Below are 27,306 nucleotides of genomic sequence, written 5' to 3' on the forward strand. Positions count from 1 at the left end.
TTCTTCACATATTAAATATTTATTTGCACTATATAAAATAAACTATATCACAAATTAAAATAGAAGTATCTATATTTCAAAGAGAAAATGATGTTTCACAATAAATATATGTTTCCTTTTTTTCTTATGAGATTTTTTTTTTCAGTGACTTGGTTTTACATAAATTACTTCTATTTAAGAGCACAAGATATAGAGGCAAACCGCCTGGATTCAAATCCTAACTCTGCCATTTCCTATGAGCTTTATGTGGAAGGTTACTTACTTTCCTCTCTCATAAAATGGAATTGATAATGAGGATTTATTACAATTAGTTGTGAGGATTAAAAAGAGCCTAGAGCACAGCCTGACATATCAGGTACTCAATAAATACTAGTGAGGTGTGATACTTACTACTTTAAGTCCCTGATTTTTCTTTTTTTTAAGATTTTAAGTACTCTCTACACCTAACATGGGGCTCAAACTCACAATCTCGAGATTGAGAGTCACAGGCCCTACTGACTGAGCCAGCCAAGCACCCTAGTCTGATTTTTTACATGTATTCTTTTAGATGAGTTTGTTAAAATGATGTCATGGAACAGCAGGGTACTCTGGGGAAACAAAGTTCAGTGTTACCATAGCAGCCAGGCAAGCTCGAGATAGGAGTGTCTTTGTGCCCTTTGTAGGGCCTTAGACACCTCGTTAAGGTGTTTGGATTTTGTGCTATAATAAATGGGAGGCTATTAAACAGCACTTAATGAGGGTGAAGGTTGATGGCTTCCAACACTGAGCAATGGAAGGCATAAACTAAAAAGGAAAGCAAGGGAATGAAGATAGGGAGATGGTTGCAGGAGAAAATAATAATCAGACATAGAAAAAATGAAAGTCTGGATCTATGCATTCTTTATGGAAATGGAGAACAAGGAAATCACCAGAAGATATTTAAGAGATGCATTTTACAAGAACTGGCACTAACTACATGTGGACATTGTTGGAAAATGGGAAAGCCAGGATTATCTCTTAATTTGTAGTTTAGGATGGTGGGTGGTTGATGGTACCCATAGTGACACCTTTAAATGAGATATTAATATAAAATGAGATAAAAATGTAAAAGGAGATGAGTTTTAGTAAAAAGTAGGGCTCATCTGAGACCATACCTAGTATGTATACCTTCTAAGCTCAGCAGGTATGTCAAGTATAACAAAATAGGAGTTTAGTATAATAAAGACTTTGGATAATTGTAAATTAATATACAATAGGTATCTATAGGACAGTCCAGCAGGTGATATGTTAATATGATATGTAGAAGAAAAGCCTCGGTTGGAGACACAGATTTGATAGTTATTAACATAAGTGGTAGTTAAAAAACAAAGAAAAGGGAAATCCAATCATCCAGAAGGGAAGTATGAGAAAAGAAAACAAATGACTAAAGGCTATAATTTGGCTGTATTTTAATATTCTTATCAGAAACTCTCAAATACTATATTTAGGAATGTTCTATTTAACACCCTAACAACATACAACTAAAGCCAAGTGTTAAATACCATACAAAATTTTAATTCACATTTTCTTCCCCCTGATTAAAGGTACAGAAATGTAAATTATTTGGAGTGGTGTATTTCACTCAGAAATCTACACTTTTGTTTTTCTTGATATCTGTTTTCATGAGAACAGCATGGTAAATAAACCTGAGTGTTACTAATTTACACTCATTCAAAGACCTTAATATAGTAAACTGATTTTGTAGCAGGTAACATTCTGAAGTCAAAAGCAAGGGCAGTGGTAACAATTTAGAATAAATGACTTAAAATTCACATAGATCTAGTACTGTTTTTCAGACCATAAATTATAAATTAAAGAATGAGAAAGGAAAAGGGTGCAATGCAGAAGGTTATTCTAGTTTAATAATCATAAGGCCTCTGGCTCTGTGTTGGAAAGTACTTCGGATTTCTAAATTCATAATGCCCCAAATTTTGTTCTTTGGAACTTTTGTGTATTTTAACAGGATGAATTTCCCATCTTTCAGTCAAAATAAATGTAGAGATATTTTATGAATAAGACCCTTAGTAAAATGCACAAACCAATATTTAGTCTCAGACTAGATGTCCTTTTCAGCTCTATTTCAATATACTAGAGATGTTGACTTTAGTGTATGAAGACGTGTTAATGTGTCAGCTTTATATTGATGACTTCAAAAAGCTAGACAGAACAATAAATATCGCATTTTACATGTATGCAATGTTTAGTTATAAACACTACTTATATTTAAGTAGTAAGTAGTTAATATATAAATATAAGTATTACTTATATTTACTTATAAATACTTAATTATACTTATTATACTTATAAATAATTATTATAAGTAATACTTAAGCACTTATATTTAAGTAGCCTTATGTTGCAGTAGTCCTACATAATTTAAAGAACAAATTTAAAAAGAACATTTAAAGAATATGTGATGATTTTTCCTAAAGGAGATAATCTTTTGGTCTAAAATTAGAATAACACATTTATATTTTAAATAATAAGGGCAGCCCCAGTGGCACAGCGGTTTAGTGCCGCCTGCAGCCCGGGGTGTGATCCTGGAGACCCGGGATCGAGTCCCACATCGGGCTTCCTGCAAGGAGCCTGCTTCTCCCTCTGCCTGTGTCTCTGCCTCTCAGACTCTGGCTCTGTGTCTCTCATGAATAAATAAAAAATAAAATCTATAAAAAATAAATATAAATATAAATATAAATAGACATCCAGCAATTATCAGGCTTATGTCTGATATCAAAAGCTTTATAAAAGGTAGACTGTGACATCATCTCACATTTGAAAAGAAAGAGATGCTGAAGTTCAATGAGTTTAAGAACAGGGCAGCCCGGGTGGCTCAGCGGTTTAGCACTGCCTTTGGCCCAGGGTGTGATCCTGGAGACCGGGGATCGAGCCCCACGACGGGCTCCCTGCATGGAGCCCTCTGCCTATGTCTCTGCCTCACTCTCTGTTTCTCATGAATAAAAAATAAATAAAAATTTAAAAACCTTTAAAAGAACAGTAAGCAGTGTGGATTGGAGTTTTGAAGTCAGGCAGGACTCATTTTACATCCCAGATCTACCATTTCTTAAAAATGTGATGCTGCACAAGTGACCTCTCTGACTTTGTTTCCTCATCTATATATCTGGAAAAGTATCAGTATCCACTTCAAAGACGGTTGTTAGGGTCAAGTGTAAAATGCTTGGTACGTAGTAAATTTCCAATGAATGTTATTTTCCATTTCCTTTACCTTCTCTATTTTGTCTTTTTTCCATGGCATTTCTCATTCCTTTTTTTTTTTTTTTTACAAATGTCATTTATTTTTTATGAGAAATATAACAAATACAGTCAACGCACCCATTCAAATCCACATATCATTGCTGTTTTTGTTGTAAGCGGCTGAATGTGTCAACTGTCCTGCTGATCTACTATCAAGCAATCTCTTTTTGACAATGTCAGTGACTTCTGACCCTTTATCACTGGTATATGGACAGTGTGTCCTGCTGTATTGAACAAGGCATGGGATACTGCAGTTTGACCCTCAGAAGAATTTAGCGACTTTCTTAAAGGGATTCATGCAGGTTTGTGAATACAATCTTTCCAAAATTCTTTTCAACTACAATGAGGGGTAGGTTTTAAACCGCAATATTTAAGGGACACACAGCTTCACTGTCACTCAGAATGCCACCTTTTAAAACCGTTTTTAAAACGCAATATTTAAGGGACACACAGCTTCACTGTCACTCAGAATGCCACCTTTTACCATGATAAAAACTACATAAAGATAATTAAGTCCACTAAAAGGTCTATCTTAAAAAAAGATTATAACTTATGTAAAATTTTTTCTATATGTCATTTTTTAGTGAGATTTACTCTATTAATATAATTATGACCTATTTAAATATTGTAAGGAAAACAAGAACATATCATTTACAAATGACCATATATCTAAATAAACATTTAAGCTATACTACTAAAAATAAAATTATACTGTACAAACAAAACAATCACACATATACAGCATATTTGTGTGATGCTGAAATTATAAGCTAAAAAAAATCAATGCCATTCTTTTTTGCTGTAAAAAAATACCATTATTGTTGTTAAAACAGATTTTTATAGAGTATTGCAAAACCTGAAGCAATTCCAATGAAAAAGAATGAAAAAGTACATTTCCCATGCATACTATAATATATAAAAAATTACACGAAATAGGTTTTAATATTTTTTCTTCATAAAAATAATATTAATCTATGAAAATGGCTCATATAGGCTTTGATCTGTAATTGAAAATATTTGGTTAAAGGAAAGAATCTGATGAACCTTAAGATAGAATGCTGAGTAAAACTGAGTGTGTGTGTTGACCAAGGCACACTGCCTTACTTTGTAGAGCCGATCAATAGATATTAGCTTTAAAAAGAAAGATATAGAAAGAAGCTGCCGCATATTTTTTAAATGACAAGGTGAAGGTTTAAATTGTCTCAATCAAGATTCAATTTTTTCTTCCCAGTTTTTCCAGCTGTTCTCTTCCAGTTAAGACACTTCATTTCAAATAAATTTAATTAGTTCCAATTGATCATAGCTAACACTTACATAGCTTTATCCATGCTTCTCTACTTTTATAAAGCAAACACTAACAAAGCCTGCTAGGCTCAGATCCCTGTCATAAGACAACGTTCATACCTCATTCTTTCTTACTCAAACAGAAAAATTTCAAAAATAATTATTCTGTCTAAAGCACTAAATTATATTTCATATTTAATTGGTATCTTGGTCAGTTGTTTAATTAAGGTAATTGAAGAACTAAGCCCCAGACTGCTACAAATATAAAATTAATATAACTATGTATATTAGCCTACCTAGAGATTCCAAATAAGAATGCATTCAAAATATAGGCAAATATGTTGCCATGATATGATTTCTATTTATTTAAGAGAAGATATTAGTGGAGCAATTTCTTTTAAGTAACCAAAGAAACCCCAAATTTTTCAAAGTGAATGGCTAACTAACCTGCCCAGATCTCCCTTCTGTAGTACACTTGTGCTCTACAATGGTGGAGATCCCAAAATAGGATTATTGTGCCTGAAACAGGCTTCTCTCAAAGCACCTACCATATTTTTCATAATGTAATTTATATAGAATTCTAGTCAATAAAAAGAAATATGGTTTTCTTCTAAACCCTCACAAAAATCTATACCACATCTTAATCAAGTCACACAATTCAAAGGTAACCTAAACGATCTACAGACTGCATGCTAGTTGCTTTGACAACATGTTAAGGAAGGCTTTTTTAGTTATCTAAATTCTTTGAACATTCTTGCCTCTAGTAGCCATGGCATGAAATGAATAAATCAACTGATCAAAGCCATTCACCACATATGTTTAACTTAAGTTCGTACAAATTAAAATACAGTTTATGTAGCATTGATTCTCCAAACTAGATTTTCATTTTTAAGCTTCTTGATTTTTTTAACAATAAAATAAAAGCACAGTCCTGTGCTATTTGCAGTCTTATGACTTTGGTAGTGCATAATTCAAAATTCCAATGTACTGACTTAAAAGTGCTTGAGGACTCAAAAATTTAGCTTTTATTCCAGAATGCAAATTGAGTTATTCTACTGTTTCAAAGGCAACTTTGTTTCCCCTGTGAATAAACCAGTCTTTATTAGAGGGCCTTAAAATTAACAGGGAATTAAAAGATATCTACAACATTTAAAAAAGCAATGAAAAAAAAAAAAAGACAAAAGCAATGAAAACAGAATAAAGAACTAGTTTTAAAAGATCCACAAGTGAAATAATTTCCTCTAATAGCTACTGATGCAATTCCATAATTGCGAAGTGATAAATGACTTTCAGAAAAGTTGGAAATTTCTGGAATCATTTCTATTTATACTGAAGTTAAATTTTTTTAAATCAATGAACTGACACATTAAAAGGATTAAAAAGTAGCAAGTAATAAGCACCACCATTTTTACTGAAAACCAGATGCTCCCCACTTTAGTCAACAAGTTATTTGCAGCAGTAGCACAAGGCTCCAGGTTTTTTATTACATGCTTTGTAAATTTTCAAGGGAGATCATTAGGCTCCCTCAACTTCCTTCCAGTGAAAAAAACAGTAAAGAACCTGCCACACAGAGCTTTAGAAGAAAAAAAATCAACAAATTGTACTGATGTTTTCTAGGCATGCTTCTTTTCAAATTATTGATTAAGTTACTATTTGTTGCTTCACAATAATTATAGATTTATATGGCCAGATTTTATATAATAACCATCCATACAAAAAAGTGTATCTTTCTTAATACCAATAAAAATATTTATAGTGGGTTGTTTTTAATCCTCTGTACATTAAAAGAAATTGAGCTGAATACATTTGGAGATCTGGTAACTGAAACTGATGTAGGTCTACAAAAAGATAGGCCGAGCATATATGAACATAAAACATATGGAATATGGAACATATTTGGTATATGGCTAAATTTCATTTTATGTCTTTATTTACGTAATAAATAATACAGGTAAGAATGGTCAATATCTACACAACATAAATAACTTTAAAAAGCAGCAGTCACCTGTATACCTAAGCTATAGGTAAAGAGAGTATCTGTAAGTTTCCCTACACAGCCTATATTGCATATATTGCCATTAGGACTGCAGTATTCTGCAGCTTACCCTATAATTGCAAAACCTTTCATAACATAATAGGTGTATTCCTCTACACGTTTCAAGGCTTTAGTAATGATCCTAGCCTCTGAATTAGAAGGTCTTCAGGAAATCAAATGCACAGCTAGCAGGTTCATTGTTATAGCAACAATGAGCAAACCTAGACCAAATAAACAGTTCTGCTTTTTTCCACTTCAAGATCAAAAAGGACATTAAGGAGTCTCATAAAACTAAACACTCCATCAATACAAGTTTCCATCTTTCCCATCAACATATTAAATTCCCTTATAAATGATCTAAAAGCATTTTCCAACATTGGACAAAGCTTGTCTATGTTAAAGATGTCCCTACTTACCAGTTGTGATGTCATCATCTGCAAGGTCATGCTCTTCCTCCTGGACTTTGGCTTCTGGCCCCAGGGCATCAGGAGCAGTGCTGATAGTCTGCATGGCTTCTGCTGAGACTCCAGCTAGAACAAATGGAATCACAAGGTTTAGTCTGAAAAAACTAAAAGGAAGGTGGACCAAAACTCTTAAAGCTTTTTAATTACTTAATGGGTACAAATGCAATACATTAAAAAAAAAAAAAAAAAAAACCTATGTTCACTGCAATCAGGTGGAGATCTAAATTAACAAAATATTCATGTGTACTCTATTTCTTTATATGTATATATGTATATGGGTACAAACTTTACCAACTTACCCGCGATCTAGGAAAAACAGAAGAAGGATGCTTCAGTAAATTACATTTTACTTAATTCCTTTCAACATCTTTGCTTCAGTTACTTTAGGTGATCTAGACATGATTATGCTGCACAGAGAAAAGAAAACCTAAAAAGTGCAAGACCATTTTAAAAGTTTACTTCTTTGGGGGTGCCTGGGTGGCTCAGCTGGTTAGGCACCTGCCTTCAGCTCAAGTCATGATCCCAGGGTCCTGGGATCTGGCCCCAGCATCAGGCTTCCTGCTGAGCGTGGAGCCTGCTTCTCCCTCTGCCTGCCACTCTCCCTGCTTGTACTCTCTCTTTCTCTCTGTCAAATAAATAAATAAAATCTTCTAAAAAATAAAAAATTTTTAAAAATAAAGGTTTACTTCTTTTTAAAATGTTTGTTTATAATTGGGGGGCCAGAAGGAGGGATGATGACAAGTGCTCTGGGTCTCTGTAAGAGTCCTAAAATGCACTGTCCAACTATATCTCTGTCTATGGAGGAATTAAATACAAGATTTGATAATTATCACACTGAAAGAATCTTATTGAAGCAGATGGCTGCACCAGATCAGGGGCCAGAAGCTTCCATTCTGTAAATCACCTGAGAACTTGCCAACTGATACAAGTATCTGTTCATATACTATTTTCTGCCCTTGAAGGTGTACTTTGTTGTCTACTACATTATTTCTAATTTGGTAATGGATAGTAGAATGTTTTTATATTTTTCATACAGTTATCAACAGGTATTACTAAAACACAAAATACAGAAATTTCACCATTGGAAGTTACTTTAGAAATTAAGCCTTCTAATCAATCTTTTAAATAAGTACTTCAATAACTGCATACACAGTACCTGTCAAAATATTTTAAAAATCAAAAGCTATAAATATTCAAGGACTTCTTTTTTCCCCAAGGTGTATTAACTTAAACATTTCTATGTGAAATTCAGTCTTGCTGCCTCAGGTTTACCAAAGACATCAAGAGAGGAAAATCTTCATCTTGAACCATTTGAAAAACCCAGAACTAGATCTACCAGTAGATAGTTCCAAGGCCTATTGACCTCAATTTGGGGAGGAGGACACACTATGCTAGTATCACCACTTTCTTCAGATTTCCTCTGACAAAAAAATGAACAGTGCTAAATCAATAGTCGCTGATGAATGCTAAATGGCAAAGCCATCCCTCTGCAGTATCATCTTGTTGGGTTTTCAGGATAAAACTTCTAAAAAAGGAGGGAGATTACTAAAACTATATTATAAAGTTAATTACTTAATTAAAGATGGCTTTCAGTAAAATAACCGCAAGGGGCAGAAAATTAGGTAAATGCCACATTTCTAAAGATTTATTGTTTAAACACAAAATCAAAGATTATGTCATATTAAAATACAAATCTCTGAAACCTCTCAGTCTTGTTTCTTAATACTTGATAATTTTGAAAATGATCAGAGAAATGGGGAAAAGCTGTTAAGGAACAGTTTAGATAGTACCAATCTTTTATTAGTATTTTCCTTTCCTAAAAAATTAAAGGATTCAATAAAAAGAAAGCTAGTATGTATGTAGCAACAAGTTTATGAATCCATTTTTTAAAAATTTTTATATTTTTTTAAGAAATTTTTTTTAAAAGATTTATTTACTTGACAGAGAGAGAGACACCATAACCAGGGGGAGCAGCAGGTAGAGGGAGAAGGAGAAGAAGGCTCCCTCCTCATCCTGGGCCATGACCTGAGCCCAAAGCAGACGCTTAACTGACTGAGCCACCTAGGTGCCCCTGTAAATCCATTTATATTAATCTCATTTAATCAGAGAGGTTAAGTATTCGACATAACACAGCTACTGAATTTGGGAACCGGTACTGACACATAGGTCTTTCGATTTCAAACCCCCAAATCCTTTCACCATGAAGTTCTTCCAAGGACTGAGTTGCCCAGGGCAGGGTAGGAGGCATGACACAATATCACAGCATAGCATGAAAATTCACGGACTCACACAATACTGAGTACCAACGTTGTCAAAGCCCTGGACGAAGTTCTTGTGCTGCACCTGGTGACTAGTCAGCTGTGGGTAGTCAACACTTGGGACAGAGCTTTTTTTTTTTTTTTTTTTTTTTTTTTTTTTTTTTTTTTTTGGGACAGAGCTTTAAGAACAAACATGTACTTCTCAAAGTAACCAAGGTTTAAGGAAAATGCAAAAAAAAAAAAAAGAAAACTACAGATCAATATTGCTTAGTCCCAAAAGTCCCAGCAAAAAGTTAAGGAAATCATATTCAACAACATAGACAAGGAATTATACACTGTGACCAACTGAGATTTATTCCAGGGATGCAAGTGTGGTTCTATGTTCAAAGATCAATCACCCTAACCCAAAATATTAACATGCTAAAGAAGAAAAAGACCATATGATCATGTCCATTATTTGACAAAATTCAACACCAGCCCATAATTAAAAAAAGAAAACTCTCAGAAAAGTAGAAATAGAAGGGAACTTCCTCACTTAATAAAGAGCACCTGTTAAAAATCTATAACATTGTACTTAATGGTGATAGATTGCCTTCCTCCTATTATTAGAAATGAAGCAAAGATGTCCATATTCACCACTCTTATTTAACACAGTACTGGAACTTCTAGCCAGTGTAATAAAGTATGAAAAGAAAATGGATACTGTTTGGAATGGGTAAGATAAACTGACCCTATTTAAGGATAAAACATCTACACAGAAAATCCAAAGGAATATACAAACCCCCTCAAAAAACAAAACAAAACAACCCAAACCTGAATAGGTGAGTTCAGTAAGTTTGCAGAATACAAGAAAATATGTTTTATCAATTATATTTTATATGCTGGCAATGACACTACATTAAAAAATACTAATAATAAAGGTTCAAAAAGCTGAAATAAATGTAAATCTAAAAGGAACACATATAGGAGTGCCTGAGTGGCTGGCATTAAGCCTCCAATTTTGACTGTGGATCCGGTCTTGATCTCAGGTTGTGAGATCAAGCCCCACATTGGGCTTTGTGTTCAGCGAGAAGTCTACTTGAAATTCTCTCTCTTCCTCTCCCCCTACCCCTTTCTCCCTGCATACTTGTTCTCTCTCTTTCAAATAAATAAATCTGAAACAAAATAACAAAACAGGAATTGTATGCTGAGACTTACAAAATACTGATGAAAAAAAAATCAAAGACGACCTGAATAAATGAAATGGAAAGACATAACACGTTTATATACTGGAAGATTCAATAAACAGTAAAGATGTCAATTCTCCACAAGCTGATATATAGGTTTAATGCAACCTGTATCAAAATCCTTGCACAATTTTTTTGTGGATACAGGCAAAATTATTCTAAAATTATATGGAAAGACAAACTAGAATAGCTAGGAGAACTTAGCGGGAGGGGGAGGGTAGTAGGAAAAAAACCCATCTACTCTATTTCCAGACTGATTATATAAGTTTATTAAAACTATGTGTTTTCAGGTAAATGGAACAAAAGAGAGAACCAAGAAAAAGATACATGCAAATATGTGCAATTGATTTTTGACAGAGGTGCAAAAACAATTCAATGGAGGAAGGACAATCTCTTCAACAAGTGGCCTATTATAACTGGACATCCATAGACAAAAATATGAACCTCGACCTAAGACTCACACCTTACATAAAAATTAAAATGGATCATGGACTTAAATGTAGAACATAAAATTATAAACTTTTAGGAAAAAAAAAGAAAAGTCTTTGAGATCTAAAGCTGGACATGACATCAAAAGTACAATCTATAAAAGAAAAAAATAGCAAAGTGGACTTCATTGAAATTAAAAATTCTTGCCCAACAAAAGACCCCATATTAAGAGGATTAAAAAGCAAGCTACAGACTAGTACAAAAGATACATAAATCACATATCCAACAAGGTAGTAGTAAACTATATAAAAGGAACTTTTTATTTTTTTTTAATTGTTAAAGATTTTTAAGTAATCTCCACACCCAATGTGGGGCTTGAACTCACAAGCCCAAGATCAAGATTCACATGCTCTATGGACTAAGCCAGCAAGGCATCCCTCTATAAGGAATTCTGAAAACTCTACAGTAAACAGGCTGGCAGTTCTTCAAAAGGTTAAACAGTGTTATCATATAACCTAGCAATTGTACTCCCAGGGAATGAAAACTATGTTCAGAGACTTGTACATGATTGTTCACAGCAGCACTATTCATAAAAGCCAAAGAGTTTAACAATCTGAATTGTTCATCAAATGGTAAATGTATGAATGTGATATATTCATACAATAGAATATTTAATAGCAATACAAGGAAATGAAGTATTAATACAAGAAGCCAGTCACAAAACAACACATGTTGTATGATTTCGTTTACATGAAATGTCCCAAATAGGCAAATCTACGGAAATAAAGTACCTCTGTGGTTGTTTAGGGCTGAGAGGACTGGGGTAAATGAGGAATGATATAGTATGGGGTATAGAATTTCTTTTGGGGGTAATGAAAATGTTTAAAAATGAATTGTGGTGAGGGTTACACAATGTGAATATACTAAAAAACCCCGAATTACAAACTTTCAAGGGTAAATTTAATGACATGTGAATTATGCTCAAGAAAGTTATTTTTAAAAAGTCTGCCTTCTAACATTCTAGATGAACCACAGAAACCAAGCTACTTCTGTGTACTCTCTTGGTACATTTTCCACCACACAGCTGAAGAAAAAAGGAGGGAAAAAGAGTCACAGAGAACATTTATGCAGTAAGAAAACAAAATTTGCCATGAATATTTTGTGTGAGGAAGCAGTAATGTTCCATTCTTAATTTTTAAAAGATTTTATTTATTTATTTGACACAGAAAGTACACAACAGGGAGAGCGGCAGGCAGTGGGAGAGGGAGAAGCAGTCTCCCTGCTGAACAGGGAATCCAAGCAGGGGCTTAATCCCAGGACTCTGAGCCAAAGGCAGACACTTAACCAACTGAGCCACTCAGGCACCTCCCATTTTTAATTTTTTAAAAAATTAGATCATATTCTTAATTTTGACCATTTGTATACCTCAGTCTATTAGTCTTCACAGTCAAAATACTGAGCTATTTTGGTACCAATCAATAAGAGATATTGATTTGGTTATTTCAAAATTATACAGATTTCACTTTTTAAAGATCAGATAACTATCCTAACTTCAAACTGGGCACTGGGTTGGTAACAAAATACCTAAGATCCCTAACTTGTTAGGAGATCACAAGGGAAGAGATGATGGGAATGGGGGGAGGGGAACCACAATACTACCATCAACTCTCAAATCCAAATGTTACAGATCACTAAAAACTAAGTTTAACAGTTCACTTTGAGGGAATGATAGAAGTGCCTTCTGAACTTTCAGACCACACAGCTACGGCAAAAGACAAGCAAAACTATTATTTAATTCCTCTAAGCATGGTAATCATCATCTGCAAAAAAAGGAATAACATTAAAAAAAAAAGTCCCAGTCATATCTTCTCTATTTCTAATCTCCACAGTGTTTAATTACATACTATATTACCATCTTATGTTAGCAGACTGGCATTAGAGCAGACATTCTGTAAAAGGCAAAACTGCAGGACTGAAATCAACCCAATGACTGCTGGAGGCTAGGGGTATGGGTAAGAGACTGACTACAAAGTGGTATTAGCAAATATTTTAGAGTAATGAAAACAATCTATATGGGTTCTTTTTTTATTGGAGTTCAATTTGCCAGCATATAGCATAACACCCAGTGCTCATCCCGTCAAGTGCCCTCCTTAGTACCCGTCACCCAGTCACCCCAACGCCCCTCCTACCTCCCTTCCCACCATCCCTTGTTTGTTTCCCAGAGTTAGGAGTCTCTCATGCTCTGTCACCCTCACTGATATTTCCCACTCATTTTCTCTTTCCCCTTTATTCCCTTTCACTATTTTTTATATTCCCCAAATGAATGAGACCATATGTTTGTCCCTCTCCAATTGACTTACTTCACTCAGCATCATACCCTCCAGTTCTATCCACATTGAAGCAAATGGTGGGTATCCATCGTTTCTAATGGCTGAGTAATATTCCGCTGTATACAAAGACCACATCTTCTTTATCCATCATCTGTCGATGGACACCAAGACTCCTCCCACAGTTTGGATGGTGTGGCCATTGCTGCTATAAACATTGGGGTGCAGGTGTCCTGCTGTTTCACTGCATCTGTATCTTTGGGGTAAATCCCCAGCAGTGCAATTGCTGGGTCGTAGGGCAGGTCTAGTTTTAACTCTTTGAGGAACCTCCAGGCAGTTTTCCAGAGTAGCTGCACCAGTTCACACTCCCACCAACAGTGCAAGAGGGTTCCCCTTTCTCCACATCCTCTCCAACATTTGTGGTTTCCTGTCTTGTTAATTTTCCCCATTCTCGCTGGGGTGAGGTGGGATCTCATTGTGGTTTTGATGTGTATTTCCCTGATGGCAAGCGATGCGGAGCATTTTCTCATGTGCTTGTTGGTCATGTCTATGTCTTCCTCTGTGAGATCTCTGTTCATGTCTTCTGCCCATTTCATGATTGGATTGTTTGTTTCTTTGCTGTTGAGTTTAATACGTTCTTTATAGATCTTGGTTATTAGCCCTTTATCTGATAGGTTATTTGCAAGTATCTTCTCCCATTCTGTAGGGTGTCTTTTAGTTTTGTTGACTGTTTCTTTTGCTGTGCAGAAGCTTTTTATCCTGATTAAGTCCCAATAGTTCATTTTTGCTTTTGTTTCCCTTGCCTTCATAGATGTGTCTTGCAAGAAGTTGCTGTGGCCAAGTTCAAAAAGGGTATTGCCTGTGTTCTCCTCTAGGATTTTGATGGAATCTTGTCTCACATTTAGATCTTTCATCCATTTTGAGTTTATCTTTATGTATGGTGTAAGAGAATGGTTCTAGTTTCATTCTTCTGCACCATTGGCTGTCCAATTTTCCCAGCACCATTTAGTGAAGAGACTGTCCTTTTTCCAATGGATAGTCTTTCCTGCTTTGTTGAATATTAGTTGACCATAGAGTTGAGGGCCCATTTCTGGGTTCTCTATTCTGTTCCACTGATCTATGTGTCTGTTTTTGTACCAGTACCACACTGTCTTGATGATCACATCTTTGTAGTACAACCTGAAATCTGGCATTGTGATGCCCCCAACTCTGGTTTTCTTTGTTTAGGTTTTTTTTTTAAGATTTTATTTTTTAAGTAATCTCTCCACCCAATGTAGGGCTTGAACTCACAATCAAGAATTGCACACTCCACCAACTGAGCCAGCCAGGTGCCCCGAAATAATCTATATGTTGATTGTGAAAGTGAGGACAAGACTATTCACATTTGCTTAAAACCCAAAGAACAATAAAATTCCCGAAAAAGGGTAAATTTTACTATATATACTTTAAACCTCAATATACCTCCCCTAAAAAAGAAACAGATACAATAGAAAGTACTACATCACTGTCACTAAAGAGAACAGAGGATTAAGCCAGAATATAATGCTGCTTTCCATGAAACACAAGGACTAGAGAAAATTGTTTTACTTTCTTCTTGGTATAGAAAACTAAATTTTTGAAGCATAAAAGTCAGTTCATCACTGTCCACTGTCAAATAAGATGATGAACTATTCCTGAGAAATATGAAGTCCACTTAGAAAATACTTATACAGGGATGTGTGGGTAGCTCAGTGGTTGAGTATCTGCTGTCAGCTCAGAGTGTGATCCCAGGTCCAGGGATCAAGTCCCACATCAGGCTCCCAGCGAGCAGCCTACTTCTCCCTCTGTCCATGTCTCTGCCTCTCTCTCTGTGTCTCTTATGAATAAATAAAATATTTTTAAAAATACTCATATGGAAAGCCTCAGTTTCTTGCATATTAATAAGAAAGATTACAAAGGTTGTCAATTAATTATATGGTGGTATTTTGCTATTTTCTTATACATGTGATGTAAGTGAGCTTATTTGTCAAACCACACCATAAAATTTAAGACTTAGTTACTTCCCAAATATCCCCAAAATATGCGGCAATAATGAACATAAATACATCTTGAATAGAACTGAATACTTTCAGTCCCATGACACAAATTGTGTTATTTAAATATACTAAGAAAATAGGAGTTAAGTAGTAAGCTTTGGGGGAAGATATACAGTAAAAAGGTACAATAAAGAGATGATGATGATGAAATAAAGTAAAGAGATACCATAACAAAGGAGATAGAATAGAAAGACACGAGATACTTAAAAAACCAACTAGTCCCTAAATCCAGATTTCACAAAATAAAATACATGAATGTATATTATTGCTGGACAATAGGTGCCTATAAATGGATCCTATGCTGTGAATTGGCAGGAAAACAAGGGAAGAATGGGATGGAACAGAAAACAGGTCTGAGTAAGTTTGGACCCACAGTGAAAGGGGCAGAGTAGCGCTGAACCTGGGAGCAAGAAGTAAGAAACAGAGGATAGAGAAGACCTCCATATCTTCTGGATTCTAAACACTGAGATCACTTTCACTGTGAGATCATATATACATGTGAACACACATGCTCCCACACACACACACTCTTTCATATTTGTAAGCAGTATTTTTAATCACTTTAGAAAAAACAATTTTTAAAATGTAAATATGGAATACAGTTTTCAAAATCAATGGAATAAAACACTTGTCTCTCCACATCAGCAAAATCAGGTACCTTATTCTAAAATTTCTCTTTCAAAGGCTTATAAATTACCTTCAAAATATTTTTCATCCTCCTGGCTAATGCCATCTGAGTAGGGGGTAAATAATACGAACCCACAAGATCTGTGTCATGTGATTAACTTAATAATCAAAGATTAAATACTAAATTTTAATTGAGTAACATTTAAAATACAGCACCTTAATCCATATTGGGATATAAAACCATTTGAGTTCATTATAATTTTATTATTTTATTGAAGACTGGATGGATGAAAGTGATAAATAACATTGTTAGGATTCAAGAAAATATATACCACAATATTTATAAATATTAACAAAAATGCAATTTCTCATTCCCGTAGTGATATAGATTTGCACTGAGGGTGAAAAACAGATCTAAAAGAATAGCAGGTATATTTAGTTCATCACTTTCTCACAACTGTGGCTTTCCAGTGGTCCAATTAAAGTATACCAGAGGCGATAATCTGATAGGAGCATTTACTTTGAATAAAGTACAATTTAACAATAAGGAAAGGAGTATGTGTGCACCTAGAGTTTCTTTTCAGGCAGAAGGCTCGAATTTATTGGAAGCAGATCTCTGCAGTGACTGACCACACTGCCCCACATTCCCCACAATCCTTATGACAGACAGACGGCCTGCCTCGCATTAATTCACTTCACACCACTTCTATCGATCCACAGCGGGTTCCCTAGTCTCTCTGCACACATTGCCTGTCTGGCTGCCTACATCCACATCAGCACATACACACAAAGGCCAGAGAAAGATAACCTTTTGCTTTCCATTAAAGACACAGTATCCACTTTTCCTTCTGCAATAACATCAAAAATATAAAATATAACAGCACAGATGTCTCAAAGAAAAGTCTTCCTATAAGAAATTTTGAGAGTATTTACCCCTTATTCTAAATAGAGATCATTTCAATTTATCAAAAACAAGCTAGTTTATTAAAGGCCAGAAAGTAATTAGATGAAAAAATATAGATAAAATAAGCAAAATGTCTTCAAGCCTGAATAAGAATATAATAATCATTTGGTAACATGAGTTTTGATAGTTATTTCTGAGGAAATGAAATACATTCTTCCTATTGGCATTTTGATTTTTTTTTTTTTTTTTTTTTTAGAAAATTGTTCTTACACGAAATGTAATTATAAACAATTCTGGAAGCAACAAAAGAAACACTTACTGAAATATACACAAGGAATAGAAAACACAGGAATTGTATCAGCAGAATAATGATATGAGTATAAAGCTTTATTGTTCCTCTTTCCCAACAAGAACCTGAAAATGATCCACAGTAAAAATCACACCTAATACTTTTAATTCATTGCATGTACTTTTTCAAAGATTTCTGTTTGATTTGCAGGCTATGAGCTGACTCAACACCAATTTTGGTTTCAGAAGACACAATAAAACAAAGATTTATTGTTCAACCTACAACGTATTGAGAAACAAAGGCAAATCTGTCTTGACACACAACTGTACTAAAGTATAAACTTAAAATTACGACCTTGAATGATTTAGAAACCTAAATTATAAGCAGAATTCTGTATATTAGAACTGGGCAAGATATATTCTTGTGGAGAAGAAACTATCTTTGAAACCTTTTATGAATTTTCACTCTTCTGCTAGGATTACCCAGGCAGAGAGGTTATACCACCAAGTGGTAATAACACAGTGTACTAAATACAGTACAATAAATATGCTGTTCTTTTTAATAACAGCATGCTGCTTTAGAAACCAAAGAATGGGAAACTGATGAATGCTGCAAAAGCTAAGGAGAGCTTTAAAATAAGGAAGATTTGCCTGGCCCTGAATACTGGGAAAGATCTGAATGAGAGAACTGGTGGTACTGCCAGTATGAGTAAAGCAAAGCCATTAGAATGATGAAGATAGGTAACTATGCAAAGTTCCTTCCATTCTTTTAAATAATGATGGAGCACCCAGGCTACAGGGTACCTAATCCAGAGTAGGCACTGAGACATGGAGGTGAGAGAGACATAGCATTCGCTCCCAAGCACCTCACATGTTAGGTGAGCCTATGGGACTCATTAAAGAAATATAAGCATTAGAAATAATTTTATTTGTGTTTTAGAAAGATCCCTCTTAAAGCAATGTGAACAACGATTTGGAAGAACTCAAAAGCAGAGGCCAATAATTTAAAAACTATACTGCTTGGAGCTCCATGAGTTCTCTAGCCCCCCATCTTTGCCTTTTAATATGTGGGTATATGTGTACAAGCACATACATATACATATTTTATAAAAGTTTCATTTGTAGAATGACCACCACTGGAAAAAAAAAAAAAAAAAAAAGAAAACCACTGATGTAGATTTTTTTTAAAAAATACAGTATAAATGGGGAGAAAATCAAGGTTGTTTCACATAAAACATATTGGAAGGAGAAGGGGCTCTGAATATAGGGAAGGACCGACCAGGAAGATTCACTCATCAACTTTTTTTTTGAATGATGGTTCTGCTGGACAAAGGGAATAAAATGAAGGTGGGGGGACAAAGGACTTCACACTAGAGAAACTTATAGTCATGTGGAAAATAAAGATTTATAAGTGCGTAGTGAAAACCGTGTCCATCTTAAAAAAAAAAAATCAATTAACTCTGTTTGGGAAGAAGTGAGGAAAAGACTACACGTCAAAAACAACCTTATGGGGAGGAAGCATTTGAGTGGAGTCTTGAAGTATGTATGAGAATTTATCATGGAATGATACTAAGTGAAGAAAACTCCAGGGTAGACAGGACAATGTTAGAGGACCCTGATGTTTCTACAGAACTGGGCAGCAGAAGTGTAGGAAGTGTGAGGAGATGCAAAAATTAGGCAAAAAGGACATTTAAGGTCAGGCCTAAAGGCAGTGAGAAATAGGGTGCCATGAGAAAATATCAAGCAGGAAAGAAGTATGTTTTTATTCTTTAAAGCTTCATCGTGCTATGTAGAAAGAACAGGTCACCAGGTAGTAAACATAATCACAAGATTGCCAGGATTGGTAGCTATGTAATGACAATAAAAGAAACTTTCATATTTGAGATTTTAGGATAGGTAAGGATAACCCTGTAACTTCTGTTTCTTATCATCAGAGTAGACTATGAATTCAGTTGGTGCAGAGCCAGAAGTAGCTGTTTGAAGAAATTATGAAGGCAGAGAGTTTGATCTATACTGGCAGACAGTCTCAGAGAGGCAACCAATGAAAAGCAGTAACTTCTGCAACCTAGCCAAGATGCTTTGTATCCTTGTTTACAAGCCAATGAATACAGGATAAAACACCATGGTGTGTTATCTACTAAATTCAATGACAAATATTAAGGGGCATAAGTTAGCCCAACACCTAGGATATAGAAGTGCTCAATAATAGCACCATAATTAATATTACTATTACTTTGTTATTTTTATTTAATTTTTATCTAGAAGTACTTTAATACCATCAGTATTCAATATTCAACCTTTTTTCTCTTTGATGAACCCATTTATTTATATCTATTTTTAACTTGATTAAGGATCACTTTCCAGCTTTTAGAGATATATTTCCAGACCTCATATGACATCTGTTTAAATATAAGCCATTTGTAGCCAAGAACAGAATATTTACATTTCAAAGAACCAACTTATCTTATGATTACTTGTTACCGCCAAATCGTTATTTTCAAGTATCTACATACACATAGGAGTAGGAAAGCTTTTGACCTCTTAATGTCTTAACACACAATGATTAATGGATTTGAAAATAAAGACATAGGTATCTTGTTTTAATATCCTAGTGGGTGACACACTTAATTGGCAGCAATATGCTATAAGATCATACTGTAAGGCTTTTGTGAAATGTCAATACTTACTCAAAATAATAACTAAACATTGTGATGTGCTGGTCTGACTTCATTATTTGAGAATATTAAGTTCTCCTTAGATAACAAGAAAAACATTCAGGTGGATGAAACCTGTAAGACCTATTAAGTCTAGAAAATAAATAAATAAGTAGCTTGTAAGACTAGGCTAACTCTTAAGATGTGTTAAGTACAGATAGTAAGTCAATGACCTAAAAGATACATTGTGTGTTTAAAAGGATGAAGAAAGAATGCTACTTACAGAGAGAAATCAATATAAAAACCAAGTCATAAATAAATATAAAGCTATGTATCGCTTCTACAAGAAAATCTGCATGGCCTTGGGTTTGCCAATGAATTTTTAGATACCAAAAACATGAATTATGAAAGAAACTGATAAATTGGACTTTACAAAAAACTTTTGTTCTGTAAATGACAAGTCACAGACTGAAAGAAAATATTTGAAAATTACACATCTGTCAAAGGACTTGTACCTAGTATATATAAAGATCTCCTAAGACTCAACTGTAAGAAAAAAAGCAACCTAATAAAAAAAATAAGGTAGGCAAAAGGCATAATCAGATATTTTACCAAAGAGGATATAAAGATGGAAAATAGGGGAGTTTGGGTAGCTCAGTCAGGTAAGCGTCCAACTCTTGATTTCGGCTCAGGTCATGATCACAGGGTCCAGAGGTCAGGCAGGGGCAGTTGTCCCTCCTCCCACTCACTCACTAAGATAATATGTGTTTTAAAAAAAGATGGAAAATAATCATGTGAAAACTTGCTCGACATCATTACTAAGGAAATGCAAATTAAAATCACAGTTGAGATATCACTACACACAACATAAAATGGCTAAAGAAAAAGAAACCTGACAACATCAAATTCTGGTAAGGATACAGAGCATCAGGAAATACCTACTGCTCGCTGCTAGTGGGAATGTAAAATGTTTCAGCTGCTTTGGAAAAACAGTAAGGCAGGGTTTTTTTTGTTTTGTTTTTTCTTTTAGAATTACACTCACATTTACCATATGATCTAACAATTCCAATCCTAGATATTTGTTGACCTGAAAGAAAATCTCACGATAATGAAAAATCCTGAACATGAAAACTATTGCAGTTTATTCATAATTACCAAAATCTGGAAACAACCCAGAAGTCCAGAAACAGGTGAGTAAACTGGTGCATCCATATAACAGTACACTATTTAGCAATAAAAAGAAATGAACTACTGATCCATGCAACAGTATGCATGAATCTTAAACATATGTTGCTAAGTGAAAGAAAACAAACCCAAAAGGCTACATGCTGTATGATTTCATTTATGCAGTATTTTGGAAAAGGCAAAACCATAAGGATCGAAAACAGATTAGTGGTTGCCAAGGGTGGGTGGGTGGGACTGATTGCACAGGGGCTACAAAAGGTAATTTCCAAGGTGTTAAGAATGTTCTGTATGGTACTGTGATGGTAGATACCTGACTTTACTCATTTGTCAAAATCCAAAAACCTATACACCCAAAGAGTAAACTTCACTGCATGCATATGAAAAAATAATAATAATAATGGATTAACCAGAATACCAGAGAACTCAGAAAGAACTGCAGGATGAATATAACTATATTATAGATGTATGACATAACCTCACTGAAGGCTATAAAGGAAAAAGGAGTTGACCTGGGTAGCTGGAAAATAGGCCAAAACACTGCTTACAGTGAAGCTAACTAAAGACAAAAAGAATTGTACAAAAATCCTGTGTTCCAGTTGGTAAACTGGTTTTTCACAGAGGTACAGGTTAGCAATTCTAAATTATTCTTCATATCCACCAGGGTTGAAAAAACAAGGAAGTCTATTGTAAATAATGAGAGTCCGGTTTTCTCACGTTCAGAGAATAAAATTATCCATAAGCTAAATGGAAGAGGACTGAATCCAGTGTCACTGGATTAAAACGGAAGATACAAGGGTGAATTCATATCAGTTTGAGTATATAGACAAATACAGAAATCATTACAGATGTGGGTATACATGTGTGGGTATACATGTGTTAGTAGTCTGCACATATACATCTTCCAGTTCTGTCCTGTGAGAGGACCTGGCAGCAGCGAAAGTAAAACAAGCACACCCAGCACCAGGATCTTAGTTTCTAATACTTCTATTACAGGGAACCAGGGTGCCCTCAGGGAAGGAGCTGAGTCTAGGATTTGGGCAGGGAAAATACAAGTTGAATGAGGTGCTCTAAGCCAGAAAATAAGGAAGTACTTTTAAAAAGACAAGACCGTATCATATCGACACTTAAGCCAACTTAAGAGAGCTCCCTTCGGCCAATGATGGAATAATCTGAGCAACCACTGGTATTATAAAGTCTATTCCTCAGGGAAGTGTCTGCCAAGGGCTTGGTGCTGGGTCATGTGGAGACCAAAAATAAGGCTGTGGACCTTGACCCCAAGATCTTAGCAAAGTACATACTACTGTATAGAGTACAGTATGTAGATTCATTTTTTGAAGGTTGTGTAGCTTCATGATCACAATGAAATACAAATTATGTCTCAAAATATAAATATATATTCATATGTGGAATATAAAGAAGTAGAATGGTAATGCTCAAAGAAAACTAAGTAAGCAGGTACATGAAATATAGTACTTATTTCAGCCTGGAAACATGACAAAATGGTATCAAATTGCGGAAGATATACGTATTCATACACTGTAATGAGCATAATGCATCTATAGAAGCACATCATTATTCCACTACATTACGCTGATTAAATCTCACAATTCATTTTAAAGACTATTCATATCTAACCAATGATTTAGAAGTGGATGGAAAGTTGAATTAACTAAAAGAGCACCAATCATTGCCTCTGGCAGAGCTTTTAAAGAATTAATTTGCAAACAAAGTTATAAAAAGAATGAAAAATGAGTCAGAGGAAGACTAAGATAGTGGAGAAATTAATTACATTGTGCAGAGAATAAAAATTTTCATTTTCTAACCTAATCCCACAAATAGAAACAAAATTTTAACTATGTTTTTAAATTAGGCAGTCACTCCTGGATTAGACCTTGAAAATTTTCCCCTTGGTTTGGTGGTGGGAGGTGGCCAGGAATGGGGAAGCACCAGGAAAAGTAACCCAGAATCACTGAAAATAAACCTATCATTAAAGAAACTTGAGAGGATTAACAAAAATAGATCAACTACTCTTACAGAGAATGCCAACAAAAAATAACCATGCTCCAGACAGGTTAAAGGAATGATTCAAATCCACTTGGCTTTCATGAGAATGCAGGATATCTGATTTTGCAACCACTCCACCTCCCAACACTTAATTTCCCTTGGAGGGTTTCACAGCACATCTTAAAAATAAGTTTAATTCTTTCAGCATAAATACATATATAGCGACATGTTATCAGGCTGGCATTCTTTTCAAATGTTCTTCAGTCATGGGCCAAATTTCGTCATCTTTGATCCATCAATCACCATGTAATAGGTTATAGAAACATTTCCAAAATTGTGTATATTTATTTCCCTGGGACATATAAATAATAAAAGTGATGGCAGTGCCAGGAAGTGGTAGAAGAAAAACAGAGAAAAGAATTTATTGGTAAAGATGATAGGTTTGAAGTGCCTATAAACATCCAAGTGGAGATGGAGACTACTGAATTAAATGGGATGTTAAAAAAATTTTTTTTCCCAGTATCTGGAACAATGCCATACTCTGAGTATGTGCACATTGCAATTTGGTCAAATGACCTAACGCTGTTTTATGTTTTAGCTGACATGTTTTTTAGATAAATTAATAAAACTTTATTCTGATGAATCCACAAGATGGGATAGTTTCTTTGGAAATGGGGAAGTCTATTACTCTAATCAAGAGATACAGTACTCTGAGAATAATCACCAACCTGGTAAAGAAATTTGAAATGAGAACATTTTAATGAATTTGGTCTTCAATCAGAATTCCTTCTTCTCATTTCCTATATGTCCTGTTTATATCTGCTTTACGGCAATTATGTTTTTAAAACTATGTGGAACTAATTCCAATCAGAAAATGAACCTCTACGTTTTCCACTTATCTTCAATAAAACCAGTAGAGAACAATTTTTTTTCTCCCTGTAAGATTCTATTTAGGTTCAAGCAAAGTGAAGACTATATAATCTTTGGGGGTTCAGTTGCAGTTTTCTTTCTTTCCTCTTTTTATAATTAAAAACAAAATAACAAAACATTTGAAACAAACAATTCTAATAGAAAATTTGAAGATGATGTTCACTTTTTACCTTTTAATTTGCATTCCATGTATTTTCTTCTAGATCACTCATTAGCACACTTTACTTATATGAGAGAGACAGCATGCATGTGCATGTGGGCAGGGATAAGGAGAGGGAGAGAGAGAGAGGATCCTAAGCAGTTTCCACACCTAGCATAGAGCCAGATGCAGGGCTTGAACTCCTGACTAGAGACCATGACCTGAGTCAAAATCAAGAGTCAGACATTTAACTGACTAAGCCACCCAGTGACCCTAGATGACTCATTAGGACACTTTTATCTAAAAAAATTAATGAGAATGTATAAAGCATCTGCCACATTGCATGGATTTAGTAAGTATTCTTTTTTTTCTCTCCTTTTATATTATTCAATCTAATTACTGAGACAAAGCTATCCTCCAGCAAGAGGACATACCAGATAAATTCTATCAAATTTTTAGTAGTAAAACACTATAAAGTATTTTAGTAGAGAATAAAATCTTAGAAAGATTAGCATACTTTGAGTAAAATCCCACCATATTATCAGTGTAGAAATCTCTCTATATCAGCTGAGTCTTTGTTGAATTTTCTAAAAAAGATGAGTTTAAAATCAGTAGTTTTGAGTAACCATGTATAGTCAATAGATCTGTGGTTCCAGGTACTCTGTTTTTAAATAAAAATAACAATATTTACACTTCCCCAAAGTCATGAGACCATTTGAGTAGAGGGAAATGGGTTAAATGGTGAGGTAATAAAGAAATTTTCAAGTGGAGATCAAATTAGATACTCTCCCAGTAAAGTCCCTAAGTAGAGACGACTTTTTTAGTTGTACTGTGTGTATTGGTGTCTTATGAACCCCACCAACTGGGAAAACTATAGATAACAAATTATAATTACATTTAATTTTAATTAAATTTACAATGTAAATGTAAATTTACATTGTAAATTTACATTGTAAATGTTAATTCTATATCTACAAAGTACATTGTTATATAGTATATCCTATAATCTGTATGATTCTTGTTATAAATATACTCAATGAGTTAGCCAAATGGTAGTTTTAACTTCAAACTGAAAAATTTTACCTTCAAAATACATTCATAAGTATTACATGATAAAGTTTTTGTTATATTCATAGTTTCTATTTAACACTGTGTTGGAGGTATTAGCTAATCCAATTGCATACAAGAAAGCAGCCAGATGCATAGTAATTGAAAAAGAAAAGGTAAGATTGTCTCTATTTCCAAATAATATGATTACGTATATCTGAGAAACCCCAAAGAATCAATGGAAAAACGCAATTAATATATATATATATCTTATATATATATATATATATATAAGAAAATATAATAATTTTCTTATTATATACATCAGGCTATATAATTAACAAACATCAATGGCATTCTATACAAATAAAAACCAGTTAAAGGGTGTAATGGAAGAACAATAAAATTAACAACTTAAACAGAAATATAACAGATGTCCAAAATTATATGAGGGAAATTTAAAATCTCCTAAATAACAAAAGAGTAGACCTGAACAAATGAAAAGACATTACTATGTTCCTGGATGGGATCCAACTTAAAGATGCCAGTTCTCCCTAAGTTGGTTTCTAAATTAAATAGAATTCCAATAAAAACACCATCACATTTTTCTGTTCCTGGAACTAAACAAGTTGATTATAAAGGTCATTTGGAAAAACAAGCAATAGTCAAGAGAACTTTCAAAAAGGGGGCTAGAACCTTCATGACTATGAAAATGTAAATTAGCCACAGGCCAAAGGAACAAAATAGAAGATAGACAAAACTACAGAAACTTAGTGTATAGTAAGTGCTCTGGAGAAGTATATAGCTATCTAGGGAAAGATAATATCCATTCTTCACACCATTGAGCAGGACCAATTTCAACTGACATGTATGAGGAACAATACTGGAAATGATGGAAAATATGGAGAATTCCTACAGCAAGGTAAACTCCCAAAATTTTGTCATAAAATCATGAAACTATAAGACAAAAAGGGTCAGTAATTGGGTTGTGAGAAAAATAAGAAACACATAAGCATAATAAGAAGAAAAATAACCAAAAAACATCTGAACCTTATAGATAGATAAAGGTTTAATCAAACCATCCCATATAAAAGTAAGCCAGAGATATGAACTGTTAGTTTCAAAGAATTACAAAAGATACTTAGGTGAAAAGATGCAAAACCCATTCCTAACAAGAAAAATACAAAATAAGACAATTTCATTTCTTATTTATCTGAGTGACAAAATTCCAAAAGTATGACATATGCTCTATTGGAAATGATGTAAAGAAACAGGTCATCATATACATAGTTGCTAAGAATGCAAAATGGTACAATTCCTATGGCAAATAACTTGGCAATCTCTGACAAAACTAGACATACATTTATACTTGGACTCAGCAATCCCACCTTTTGAAATGTATCCAAGATATACTGTCAACAAATGAAAAGACATATACACAAGTCTATTCACAGCAGCCCTATCCATAATATAAAAAAATTGGAAACAACCTAAATATCCATCAGTAGGAAACTTGTTGGAAAAAACATGATCTGCCCACAAAATGGAATACCACACAACCAATAAGAGGAAGAGGAGATGTCCCTAGTACATGATCTCCACGATATGTTCTTAAGTGAGAAAACACAGGTGAAGATATGTGTAAGTACGTCATCATTTAGGAAAGGGGGTATATGGATAAATATATGTATTTGCTTATGTTAAAAAAGTGAAGAAGAAGAGTCTTTTCAATAAAAGCTGATGGGAGATCTGAATATCTACGTGCAAAAGAATGAAACTGACCCTTACCCCACATAAAAAAGTAACTCGAAACGGTTCGATGGCCTAAATATAATACCCAAAACTACGAAATTTTTAGAGAAAACCTACAAGGAAAGCTTCATGATATTGGATTTGATAGTAATTTCTTAGGACACACAAAAAAACAGGCAAGTAAAAATAAATTGGACTATATCAAACTTAAAAACTTCTATGTGTCAAAGAACACAATCAACACAGTAAAAAGGCAACCGATAAAATGGGAGATAATAATTATAAACCATTTATCTAATAAGGGGTTAATGTTCAGGCTACGTAAGGACCTCCCACAACTCAACAACAGTAAACACAAATAATCTAATCAAAAATTGACAAAGGACTTAAACAGATATTTCTCCAAAG

General features: G+C 34.2%; 1 protein-coding gene across 6 annotated transcripts in view; it reads right to left on the reverse strand.

The window, feature by feature from the left end:
- Positions 1-27,306, reverse strand: part of WDR7 (WD repeat domain 7) — a 354,125-nt gene that overhangs the window by 190,247 nt on the left and 136,572 nt on the right. For all 6 annotated transcript variants that reach the window (XM_077891960.1, XM_077891970.1, XM_077891949.1 and 3 more), the window contains one exon: positions 7,006-7,119. In XM_077891960.1, coding sequence (XP_077748086.1) covers positions 7,006-7,119 — 114 coding nt within the window. The remainder of the gene's footprint in view (positions 1-7,005; positions 7,120-27,306) is intronic.

Source organism: Canis aureus, chromosome 1 (assembly GCF_053574225.1).
Source record: "Canis aureus isolate CA01 chromosome 1, VMU_Caureus_v.1.0, whole genome shotgun sequence".
NCBI classification, from domain to species: domain Eukaryota; kingdom Metazoa; phylum Chordata; class Mammalia; order Carnivora; family Canidae; genus Canis; species Canis aureus.